General features: G+C 33.9%; 1 protein-coding gene across 1 annotated transcript; it reads left to right on the top strand.

Moving 5' to 3' along the window:
* Positions 1-7,945: 7,945 nt before the first annotated feature.
* Positions 7,946-10,718, top strand: LOC120142624 (probable protein phosphatase 2C 52). Its single transcript, XM_039157162.1, has 6 exons — positions 7,946-8,035; positions 8,751-9,184; positions 9,267-9,617; positions 9,700-9,817; positions 9,900-10,123; positions 10,210-10,718. The coding sequence occupies exons 2-6, from the start codon at positions 8,924-8,926 to the stop codon at positions 10,690-10,692; spliced, it is 1,437 nt and encodes a 478-aa protein (XP_039013093.1). The 5' UTR covers positions 7,946-8,035; positions 8,751-8,923; the 3' UTR covers positions 10,693-10,718.
* The last annotated feature ends 3,084 nt before the right edge of the window (positions 10,719-13,802 follow it).

Below are 13,802 nucleotides of genomic sequence, written 5' to 3'. Positions count from 1 at the left end.
GCATTTGGATTTATACTTTGCTATCCACCAATAATCGATGTCTTGAAGTGTTGAATGTTTTCCCCCACTAGGCCGGATATACCATGTGAGCATTTTGTGAAACACTCTCGACTCTACATCTAGGTGAATTGGGCTATTTCTAGCAACCCATTGTATTGTAGTATCTAAATTATTTTCATCTGAATCCCCTTTATTCTCGACACCTAGACCCTCCGCAATAGTTTCCGGAGATATATATATTTCCTTCCCCATGACATGGGTATTAATTCCTATTATATTAGTCTTATTAGGCTCGTGCTGTAAGGAAGCATTGTTGTAGAAGACTCTAACTAGGTTGGGGTAATATTTTGGTTCTACACCAAGGAATTCAAGCCAACCCCAAGATATAAATATGGATTTAAAACTAAATGCATATTTATCATCAAACAAGAAACCCATGTCAATGACATGTTCGAGACGAATCTTCCTTACTTTAAAACTCGTCTGCCATCTTTGTTTCTCCATATCGAATCTAAAGTTCAGAGTTTCGAAGGACTTGATTTCCTCAGAAGAATCGTTTGTTTGAGAAGGAGGTTGTGGTTGAGAAGAACAGGGTTGAGAAGAGCTTTGAAAAAGACCGCGCTTCTGACACTGACGTTTTGGAGCATTTTGGGTGTGGATGTTATTATAATGGAACACAAACACATTTAGGAAAAAAATCCAATATACAAATCAATCAAACCCATAAAATATCGATAAATTTACCTGAATATATGATCGTCACTATTATGATAATGTTAGTATTCGTCGGAGAGGAAGAGTTCAGAAGCCTTTAGGTTTAGGGTTTGTTTATCGATTTTAGAGTTTGTATCGAATAAATAATGAAGGTGGAAAACACGCGATATTTAAATTAGTATCGACACAAAATTAAAAACGTGTCAATACATGTTGTAGACCTATTCTCTCATAAAACTGGTATATTTATACCGGTTACATTGAAAATTTATCTATTACATTATAATTATGGTTTCGATGTTTTAGGGATCGACACTTTTTGAAAATATATCAACACTTTATGCGTTCACCCTTTTTGGAATCCATTCTAAACCAAAAGTATCGACACAAAATTAAAAAGTATCGATACATGTTGTAGACCTATTCTCTCATAAAACCAGTATATTTATACCGGTTACATTGTAAATTTACCTATTACATTATACTTATGGATGCATATGTTTCTGGGATCGACACTTTTTGAAAATGTATCGACACTTTATGCGTTCACCCTTTTTGGCATCTATTATGGACTAAAAGTATCGACACAAAATTAAAAAGTGTCGATACATGTTGTAGACCTATTCTCTCATAAAATCGGTATATTTATACCGGTTATATTGTAAATTTACCTATTACATTATACTTATGGATGCATATGTTTCTGGGATCGACCCTTTTTGAAAATGTATCGACACTTTATGTGTTCACCCTTTTTAGCATCCATTATGGACCAAAAGTATCGACACAAAATTAAAAAAGTGTCAATACATGTTGTAGACCTATTCTCTTATAAAACCGGTATATTTATACCAGTTACATTGTAAATTTACCTATTACATTATACTTAAGGATGCATATGTTTCTGGGATCGATAAATTTTACCTATTACTTTTGGAAACTTAATGTTTGGGAATCATACTGGACAAAATGTTGGAAACAAATCAATGTTTATTAATTTTTCAGTAAAAAGTCTATTTTTACCAACTACATTATCAATTTACCTTTTACAACAATCTCCATATATCGTACGTATGAACATGACTCTTAATGTGTATAAGAAAATATACAACAACCTACTGCTAACTTTTCTCATCTCATACATAATTACATTCACATACAAAATTATAAATCTTATAAAAAATTAACCATACAATTACATCATTGCATCCTTTTGTTATTGTAGTGTCTCATGACAGCTTTTGTTATCTACTATCTTCGTTGATTTTGATTGTGGCTTACGAGATCGTTTAATATTCGCGATCGATCCCACTCTCCAACAACCTATATTCAAATTGTCAGAATATTAAGTATTGTAAACCACAACATTCAATCTACGACTTTTAATAATTTTACCACAAACGAATTTTGAATTCCACTTACAAAATCACCAGTTGCCCCTGTAGAACCGATCGATTCCATCCACATCATCACATACATGCCGCAATCATATCTGTTGCAAAATTTGAAAACCACACATGTCAATTATGAATCCTTCATAAATTAAGCTTTCTATTTATGATAACATCTCATACCCATTCAATTGCTTATTCTTCTTATGCTCCATAAATTTGAAATTTTTCAAGGTGAACTTTCCTAGAGATCCACAGTATTCAACCCAAATTCGTTTCTTATTATAAAAATCTAATATTTTAATCTGCATTAAAAAAAAGAAGTTATGATCCAAAAAAATTATGCATTATAATTTACATAATGTCCTTTCATACATACATACATGCATACATACATACCAATCTCTTAGCATCCTTCACTCTCTGTTTAGCTGCTTCAAATGTAAACATACTATCATATATTTTTGCAACACGATTTACCATATCCAACACCAACAGATAGCAATGTGAATTATGGTAGTTTATTGTGATCATGATCTGCAACAAATTTCACACCCAATTTGACAAAATTCAATATTCTATATCTGAAAATATCATTTGCAATTGGTATGGTATCTTACCTTCTCACAGTCGGTGAATTTCACATAATTATCCAATATAAGACCCCAAAAGGTAGCAATACTCTCAACACTTTCTTTGTTGTTGGCATCCAACGCCTTTTGCGGCAATTACGCAACAAACATTATTAATTTACCTTCTATAACACTACTTTTCAACATTTATTAATTTAACTCACCGCTAAGAGGTATGGAAGGTAGTTAATCCTCCGGAGTGACTTTTGAGAATCGTAGCATACTGTCCAGGCGAGCAAATTAATAACCTAATAAAATTAATTACACAATCAGAACATATTCAATAAGTTTTAACATTTTCTACTTTCTACTTACCACACCGCCAACCCATTCCGTAGGCTTCAAAGTTACAACGTCGTATACACTAGCAAATTGATTTCCCATTGAGATTACAGAATATCTGTATGAATCATTAGGATTAATATGTTGTCATGAAATATTTAAATATCACTCACAAAGTAATATATTTCACATACCCCGATTCTAACTCACTATTCCATAAATAATCATAAATTGCAGCTTCGATGTCATCAATTCCGCTTGGAATATCCGCTTTTTCAACCTACAATTTTGCATACAAATTTTTGTCACAACAACATGGTAAAGATCAAATTAAGTTTTCTTTTTATTCAACTTACCTTCTGCTTCTTCTTCTGGGGTGCAGGACATTCCAAATCCAAATATGTTGCTATAGCACTCTCCGGTGTATAAATGACATCGACTTCCTTCCTCCTCATTTCTTCCATCTTTTCTTCTTCCTCCTCCCTCTTTTCTTCTTCATATTTTTTCAGTCCATCGTATTTTTGCTCTACATAGCTCTTCATCTCTTTTATTTCACCCTTCAATTGATCTCCTTCATCCAAGCATTGATCAACCACCCCCTTCACCCCCGTAAGTTCACTCCTCAATTCTACAACCTCCTTCACCACTCCATCAAATTTTTCACCTGTCACCATCTTAAGATCACCCCTTAACACCTCAACTTCTTTCACCACTTCACCCCTCAACACCTCTACTTCTTTCACCACTCCATATATTTTTCCTTCCACTTCCCCCTTATGCCTCTTAAGTGTATCTTTAACTCACTCAAGTTTCTCTTCGACTCTCTCAAGTTTCTCTTCGACTCTTGTTTGTCTTTGCATGATATCAAATTGGATTTTTTTGATATCAGCCAATTCAGACATCAAAATGTCGAAGTTACTCTATTTTTCCTCACTGCCATCCCCTAATACAACTATCTCTTCTTTCTTCTCCACTGCCTCCTCTACCTCCTTGCCAATAACCTTCAAAATTAAATTACAATATTAAGACATTGATTATATTCTTAATATTATTTAATTATTTAGTTACATTTATTACCCTTTCGTGCTTCCTCGGTCTATCCAACTTCAACTTCGCCATCACTCTAACCACCTTCTCCTTCCCCCATGCACGGATGCGTGCCACTCCGGTTCTTTCATAAGCCGGCACTGCCTCACAGCCTGACCAAAAATCGAACAGTGCAACCTGTATTTATAATAAAATTTATAATTTTATATAATAACTATACTATCATTTTATAAAAAAAAAACAAAAAAGTTCTTCAAGTCATTTACCTCTAAGATTGTTATACACCCTTTGAGGTATCTCTGACTGCCCTTTTTAAAGGTGATTATTGATTCAATCAATCTCGAATGGATATATTCATCCCAATTGAATTCACCCTTCAAGCCTTCATCGCAAATGAGCTTCATATAGTCCTTGTTCGTGGACGTATCACCCATTGGACAAAGAAAGATACCGACAAGGTACAATAGAACTCTGGCCTTCAGCTCATCCCCCCGTAAGATCCACTTTTTATTTCCTCTTCAAGTTCAACATATGTCACATTCTGCTTCAAACCATATTTGGAGGCAAGTGATTTCTAATTCTTACTCTTACAGACTTCTACAACATTTTTGCCTTCATTTTCTACCCCCAATCAAATATGTCACATTCTGCTTCAAACCATATTTGGAGGCAAGTGATTTCTAATTCTTACTCTTACAGACTTCTACAACATTTTTGCCTTCATTTTCTACCCCCAATACGGTTGCAGCATATGGGATCCCGAGAGGAAATGAAAAATCACCATACTTAGCAATACATTATTTGACATCAAATTGCGCCATCAAGGATCGACACAATTCCGTCCGAATAGGTTGATCCCTTACTCTTACCAATGATCCAAACCCTATTTCTCCCAGCACATTCAACTGACCCTTCTCCTTAAGGTGTTTAACTAATGAATTCACCCTTTTAATGCTGCACCTTGTCGACACTTCCTATATTTTTTTAACAATATATAATGTTATAGTTCTTATATATTTTGTATCAATGTATTTACAAGTTTAATGAATACCTTATTTGCATGTGCTTTCCTCCGTTCTTTGTATTCTTTACTATCATTCCTTGACTGTGTGATGTAAGGTTCCTTTTCAGCATCACTTATCGAATTCCATTTGGACCTTACATCTTTTGTTACCTAATATTAAGCATAAACGTTTCTTAATCAATACATTAACACTAAATAATATTCAATGTCAATTTCATTTTACATACCAAACCGCTCTGTGTGCCATCTTCCTTCATCCTTTTATATTTGGCCATACTGTCAACATTTAAAATTTGTCATCAATTTAAAGTTCTTAAATACTTTAATTCAATTACCATTTCAACAATAATAACAAAAAGACATTGATACTTACTAGAAGTACATATATCCACCCTTTGGTTGCTTTCGAGTCTCGGCCTCAATTTCAAAGTCATCTGCGCCACCAATAATTTTTCCACCCATTGACTCCATTTTTCTTTCATATATCAGTTTACACAAATCAAATCAAATACTTGTTACATAAACTTTATTCAATATACAAATATAGATAACTACTCTTGTGGTAAAACGGTTTTCTTCAAAAGAATTTGAATGGCCACTACAAAATGTGTCGGCACATTTATACAACCTATAATATCATTTTCTACCTATAATATTTAATAAAAGTATCGGCATTTATATTTTACCTTGAATATCACTTTCTACCTGTAATCGGTATCAAATGCTTCTTTACTCCAAAACCCCAAACAACACATAAAAATCCTATTTGTAATTATTGTAATAATAAAAAACTAGGGTTTCGACAACATATTTTTCGATTCGACTGCAGCAACGACAAACAAACTTCGCTTTAGAAACGCCTTCTGAAATGCAACAACAATTACGCTTTGATTTCAAAAACTCGTCCGTTCTATCTATTTTCAGAGGATATTTAGCTATGTCCTTTATATTTTCATCGGATATGTTATTTATATTTAATCGATACAATTACCAAAGTGTCGATACTTTTATGTCAGGTGTCAATACTTACGATAGGATAATTACCTATTTCTTTAAAATTATCGATAATTTATTACATATACTTATTAAAGTATCGATACTTTCAATATATCCGGTAGCGCTTTACCGGTTTTATCATTTTGATAACGGTTTTATCATATTTTTACCCGTTATATCGTTGTGGATCGATACATTTTTATAAAGTATCGACACTTTATAGGCGCTAAAACTGCTTCTCTTTTAAATTCACAAAGTGTCGATACTTATATTAAAGTATCGACACTTTAAATATATCCGGTAGGGCTTTACCGGTATTGTCTTTTCGTGACCGGTTTTGTCATATTTTTACCTGTTATATTGATATGGATCGATACATTTTTAATTTGGATCGACACAAACCGATAAGTTAAGTTTTTCGGTTGCCAAATTTTTTTAATATTCTTCATGATTTAGACCTACTACATTATTATTACTCAACATTTCCGGTAGTGCTAAATCGAATTTGTTAAATATCTTTTAATATATCCGATAACGCCATATATTAGCCGTATATTAACCCGTCTTTCCTGAGACAATCCCCCCTCGACTCGATCTAGTTAAAAATTAAGTCGGAGGTGTCATATTGATTGATTGAAACTTAGTCAGACTCGAATTAGAATTAAATTAAAGAATCAAACATCCAAATAGTTGCCAATCATCAAATTTAGGGATTAAATTATCAAACATATCAGCCAAGAGGGTTCAATTATAAATCAAATAATCAAAGGGGTCTAAATACAATCTCATACATTTTAAGTACTAAATTATGAATTAAACACATAGGGAAGAATTTAAACACAATCTCACATATTGGCCAAGATGTGTTAAACACATGTTATTTTAAAATTATGAATTTAAACAAATAAATATTGAATATTTCAAGCCCACCCAAAACGGAAAAGAAAATAAGAAAACCTTGAAATTATTACGTGTGTCATCAATAAAAATATTAATATCTTAAAAACAAACAAATAATGAATATTTAAACAAAGAATGTGATATCCTTTGGTTACTTATTCATATTATAATCCTAAAATTAGGTGTGCTTATCGAGCGAGTCGATCACAAGTTGGGTTGTGCTCGACTCGTGCTCGTTAAAAAATTTTGTTGCTCGACTTGACTCGTTGCTCGTTAAACTCGTTAAAATTTTGTTCGACTTGTGCTCATTAAAAACCTTGTTGCTCATTAAGCTCGATGCTCATTGCTCGCCTTCTTTTTTGTTAAGCTCATAAAACTTTTTACCTTATTTTCTTAACTATAACTAAAATCTACTAATACTATATAGAACTTAATATAAACATAAATTAATAAATAAAAATAAAAAATTATCAAAAGAATGTATGAAGTAATTTTAAAGTCTAAACTTCAAAATAACAATCCACAAATACATTAAAATAATAATAAGGTTCGATTTTTGTGTGTATGAAATAATTTTTTAAGATGACTACTAAAAAATTATATTAAAAAATTAATGAGCTACTCGCAAACTTATTAAGTCGAGTTGGATTTTGCTCGGCTCAACTCCACTCGTTAAGGTCTCGAGTCGAGTCAAATCAAATTTTTACCATACTTTGATCGAATCTATTCGAACTGCTCACGAGATCCCAAACTCATTACATCTCATTAATCAACCCTACCCAAAACCGATAAAGAAATAAAAAAATTTCTTTGACTCTTTATATAAAAATATAGAAATACAAATTAGAAAAGGATATGGTTAGTGACTACAATTACAAAGACTCCCTCTTTGTTACGGTATTCTTTAGCCATTAATTGGCCTTGTAAACGATCGCCCCCTCAACCCCCCCCCCCCCCCCGGCTGTCTATCTGGTTTTTCCAAGTCTGGTGCATTTTGGTTCTGCTTCTTCCACAAGGCCTACAATTCTGCAAACAAAACACAGACACAGGTAATCATTCTGGGTTTTATTCTCTCTGCTAAATGATAGCCTCAATCACTTCTCATTCGCCATGTTTCTTCTGTCAGCTAAGCTTTTTTACACCATTATCCATGCAAACACCAAAGCTTCTACCTTTTGTTGGAAGCTCCCTTTCCCCTCTTCCACAAGCTTTCAACTCTGCTTAATCTCTACATTATTTCTTATTTTTTTTATTTAACAACATAGTGAATTTGGGTTTTGTTCCTTCTATTTTTGTTTTACTTCGATCTATATTATTCTTTTTACTGTTCTCGATTCTGTTTTGTTCCCCATTTCACTGTTCCTTTCCCTTTTCTCTGTCAAAAATCTCATGTTTTTTTTTCTGGGAAACCTAAAACCAGATTCTTCTTCTTTTTCTCCCCAAAGTTTCCAACTTTTGTTCAAACTTCATTAAGCATAGTTCTTTTTGGTCTTGTTTGTGTAAACTTTCCATTGATGCAATATATTTGGATCTGATGTGCAAATTTTCCATTGATCTCTCTTTTGAGCTTTGTTTCTGAGCAAACAAGGTAAAGCTTTGTTCTTGTTTCCCGGTTTATTCTATTCTGATGTCACTTGGAAAGATAATTTATATGCATTTTTGCTCAATTTTCTACATTTTTTTTACATGAGACCCCTATATATAATTAAAACTATGTAATAAAAAAATCAATTAACAAATATATTGCTTTTTTTTTTCTTTCAGCTGGTTTTGTCAACCATCAATGGATTTCGTACGACCAAGTGTTAAAAGATTCCCAGTTTTATTACATTGATGTGTAAATGGCCTGTGTGGTCTGATTTTTGGAGGAATCTTTGGTGTTATAGTATTTGGTCCTTTTTAACTTCGTCGAATTATCATCTTTCGGAGTTGACGAAATGGGGGGTTGTGTCTCCACAAGTAGCCCGAGTAATTGCAGCACCAGGAGCCGGGGGGAAGTGGATTCTCCGACGTGTTTCGATGTCGGATGTTGCGGGTCGAAGAGTACTATGAGAACGTTCTCGGATCATGTCATCGGATTGCAGCATTTACCCTCGGTCCCCAACAGGATTTTCACAAATGGGAAGAGTAGCAGTTCCTGCATATTCACTCAGCAAGGTCGCAAGGGAATAAACCAGGATGCCATGATTGTATGGGAAGTAAGTTTTTCGATATCGCTTCAATTCTGGTAATCGTTTATGTTTTCAGGTGAACCGTGATAAACTCGAAATTTTCCTATAGGATTTCATGGCAGAAGATGCGATTTTTTGTGGTGTATTTGATGGCCACGGCCCGTACGGTCATCTTGTTGCTCGCAAAGTGAGAGACGCCCTTCCCCTTAAGTTGCTGTCCTCCTTGCATTCTTGTCAGTTAAGGCAGAATGGGACAGGGCAGACATGTTTCAAAGGGAGTTCGAAGAAGAAACTGGGAAGTGGGGATTCAGAGAAGGATGTCTCGGCCGAGGAGAGATTAACGTCTTTATGGAGGGAAGCATTCATGAAGTCATACAAGGCCATGGATAAAGAGCTAAGGTCCCATTCTAATTTGGACTGCTTCTGCAGTGGTAGCACTGCAGTTAGTATAGTGAAACAGGTTAATGAACACAAGCCCTGCTTGCATCTTTTCATCTTTGCTTTCATCCATAACTCATTTGGATTGATTTATACGACTTCAGGGCTCCAATCTTTTCATGGGATACATCGGGGATTCTCGAGCGATAATGGGATCAAAAGACAGCAGCGGTTCTATGGCGGCGGTCCAATTGACAATTGATCTCAAGCCTGATTTACCAAGTAGAACATCCCAGACCATTTTATTTTCTCTTGTTGGAATCTGCTTGAATGGGATGTAAATAACATTGAGATTATGCGACAGGGGAAGCTGAGAGGATTAAAAAGTGCAAAGGAAGGGTGTTTGCATTGCAAGACGAACCTGAAGTATGTCGAGTATGGTTGCCATTTGATGATGCACCAGGGCTAGCAATGGCTCGAGCTTTCGGAGATTTCTGTCTGAAGGAATATGGTGTCATATCCATGCCCGAATTTTCCCATATCTTACTCACGGAAAGAGATCAATTTATCGTCTTAGCCTCCGATGGGGTAATTTTTTTCATATCCGAATCGCTAAACACTTAGTCTACCTGCATTGTTTATGATTTTATGTGTCATTTAAATTGTTATCACAGGTATGGGATGTGTTGAGCAATGAAGAGGTAGTTGAGATTGTATCATCGGCTACGTCCCGGTCGTCTGCTGCCAGGATCTTGGTAGATTCGGCTGCACGTGAATGGAAACTTAAGTACCCTACTTCAAAGATGGATGATTGTGCAGTCGTTTGCTTATTTTTGGACGGAAAAATGGACTCGGAATCAGACTACGAGGAACAGGGCTTTTCTTCTGCAACCCTTCAGAGTTATCATTCCGGTAATGCAGGTGAATCCGATGATGGTGGAAACAAGTCGGAGCCTTCATTGCAGAGGAATTGTACTGTTAGATCATCGGAAGAAAGCGGGAGTTTCAGAAACGGAAGGCTACGTCCGGAGGAATCGGAAGGGAGTGGGAATATGGCTGAAGGTGAAGATCAAAACTGGTCAGGTTTGGAAGGTGTTACTCGAGTGAACTCGCTCATACAACTTCCTAGATTTTCCGAGGAAAGGCCAAACCAATAGATTTTGTATCTAGGTATAAAGCAACTTTTAGTCCTTGAATTTGTTAACCTTTTCAATTTAGTCATTGAGTTTTTTTTTCTATATTAATCTCAGAACATATTCAAAAAGTAATTGATTTAGGTATAAAGCAACTTTCGAATATTCAATAAATAATTTTATCCAAGTCAAAAAGTAATACTCATGCAATAAACATAATAAAATTCAAAAATAAATTTTAAATTTTGATTTATAAATTACAAAAATTATACAGATCTCATTTATTAATATTTATACAATAAACTAGATTTATATTTTTTCATCATTAATATCCATGGAAATAGGTTCATGAAGTCAAATAGCTTTGCCATATTTCATCCACAAATAAGAAATGGATAATAAAGAAGAAGGATCTAAAATGATTTTGGTCATTTGAAATGGCCACCATCACTGTGAATAGGTCTGTAAACAAATCGGACGAACATGAATGAGGGTATGTTCATGTTTGTTCGTTTAGTTTTAACCGAACAAACAAATGAACACAAACTAAATCAACGAACATAACTGTAACACCCCAACCCATATCCGACCCGAATACGAGTCTGAGTTATCACATTGACTTTTAAAAACGATATTCTTACAAAATATCAAAACATTTGAACTCTCTTTAAGAAAATACGATAATATATTGTTGAATCATGTTTGTTACAACCAATTTAAGAAAATGTACGTTTTATGAACAGTAAAATACGGTATGAACAGTGAACAGTATCGTATGAACAATACCATAGACAGTACCCTCCTACAGTGAACATTAATAAAACAATACCATGAACAGTACCCTGCTACAGTCCCAAAATGCAAAATTTTCCAGATTGCAAACAAGGAATCGATTCCCTGCTACAGTACTACTACAATACTTCCGTAAAACGTACATAAAACTCGTAAAAATTTAACCGTTCATTACTATACATTTATATTTACATAAATACGTTAAAAACATTAGAAAAGTCGATCAGAGCGTTCATACTAATAACTTATTACATGCCAACACACTTTATATCACAAAATACATACTTTGTTATTTACTTCTGATTTAATCTTCTAGTAATGGTGTTGTCTTTGCCACACCTATTTTTGCTCTTCTTGTTTCTTGGTACCTACGTGTAAATCACTTACACGCTAAGTCATAGACTTAGTGAGGCATAAACATAATAATGATGCATTTCTCATAAATATAAATATAAATATGCAATCTATGAATGCAATCATTTCACATATGATTTCCGTATACATGATAACAACATAATAACATATATACCATGTAACACCCCCAACCCGTATCTAACCCGAATCCGAGTCCGATGTGTCACATTACCTTTTCAAAACATTTACTTGTATAAAATAGTGAGTAATTTAAAATTTTTATCCATATAACTTATTCAAAACATTTAAAGAACTATTCAGAGCTTATACAATATATCATTTTGAATACATGCCAACTAGAACTTCATATATTAAAATACATATTATTCACCTTTCTTCTGATCTGACATTTGGTAAGAAGAACTGACCTGTCTTGCTCCACATTGCTCTTTACTCTTCTCGAAACCTACGTATAAATCACTTACACGCTAAGTCTATGACTTAGTGAGGCAATAAACATATAATGTAAACATTTACTAGTGATCATTTCTTACAACTCGTATACTTTTATATGTAACAAATACATACATACATACATACATGTCATTATCATTCATATCTCTTATCTCCTGTTCCTATGATCTTTTATGTCCATATTATATATATGATAGACTTGTTATTATATCATCATGTCAATCAATTATACTCATTCACATATACTTTAACATGTACTCGCGTATGCAATATAACACATATATATATCCTGTCATGTAAAGCATTATCCTATTATAAAACACATAAACACAAGCAAATGTATCATCATCTTCATTCTTATCATTATCATTGATTCTTTTTATCATATGATCTTAGAATTACCATTTGTACAATCATATATCTTATAACATATACAATAATCACTAACACACATATATCATGTCATATAATTAATATCCCAAAACATATCTTGTATTCAATATTATCTCTTATTAGCCCATGTACACATGTGAGAACTGTAGATACGTGAGTCTATTGAGGTTGTGCACCACTATGCTGTCACCACACCTCGTATAAATATCCCGAATGACCTATCCAGAGGTCATAAAGATCCTCGGTAACTATCCAGAGGTCATAAAGATCCTCGGTAACTATCCAGAGGCCATAAAGATCCTCGGTAACTGTCCATAGGTCCCGAAGAACCTAGGTAAACTGTTCATATGTTCCTTAGAACATAGGTAAACCCTCGACTCTTGGCATGCCAACTATACCTCTAGCTCTCAATATACATAACATGGGCATTTTCACTTATACACTTTCATTGCTCTTATGATCACATATTACTTTTCTTCTGTCACATATCACATGTGCATATAGTCACACATAGTTTACTTTCATGTAATTCACATGTTCACATATCTCTTTTCATATTCTCATAGGATCACATAGCTCATATCACTTTCTCTTGTCATTACATAAGTCATTATTATTTACATAGTTTATGTTCATATAACTTATATCACGGAGTCACATCATCACATAAATCATATCCTAGAAAGGAACATAACAATACATATTCACATACTAAAGGCTGCCAACTATACCTATTTTCATGCATTCATAAAATCAGAACATGGAAATAGACTCATCGTAAGTCAAATTTCCATATAATCGTATACTATAATCATATGCACTCACCTGAGCCTCACTAAGTTCCAATCCACTTTTATGATTTCCTTTCTTTCGATCGAATCTTGACTTGATAATCGTTCCGGAACTTGTTCGTGCTCGATATCTATATAATCATACATTGACACATATCAGTATCCAATTGATATATTCTAATCTATCATTTCTTAGACCAAAAGAAATGTCTATTTCAATTTCCCCTTGAAGTGCATCGATGCATTCTACAGTGCATCGATCCATTCTTTAACTTGTGTATCGATGCACTACCTATGCATCGATACACAAATTACCTTCGATGTTTTCAT

The sequence above is a fragment of the Hibiscus syriacus genome, unplaced genomic scaffold (genome assembly GCF_006381635.1).
Source record: "Hibiscus syriacus cultivar Baekdansim isolate YM2019G1 unplaced genomic scaffold, ASM638163v2 tig00110831_pilon, whole genome shotgun sequence".
Classification (NCBI taxonomy): domain Eukaryota; kingdom Viridiplantae; phylum Streptophyta; class Magnoliopsida; order Malvales; family Malvaceae; genus Hibiscus; species Hibiscus syriacus.
The sequence above is the reverse complement of the archived record's forward strand: the minus strand, read 5'-3'. Positions and strand labels throughout refer to the sequence as shown.

Bases quoted from the DNA above. Each gene is read 5' to 3' on its own strand.
- LOC120142624 (XM_039157162.1), top strand. From the start codon at position 8,924: ATGGGGGGTTGTGTCTCCACAAGTAGCCCGAGTAATTGCAGCACCAGG. The intron at 9,185-9,266 runs GTAAGTTTTTCG...ATTTTCCTATAG, and splicing joins ATGCCATGATTGTATGGGAA to GATTTCATGGCAGAAGATGC. The intron at 10,124-10,209 runs GTAATTTTTTTC...TTGTTATCACAG, and splicing joins TCGTCTTAGCCTCCGATGGG to GTATGGGATGTGTTGAGCAA.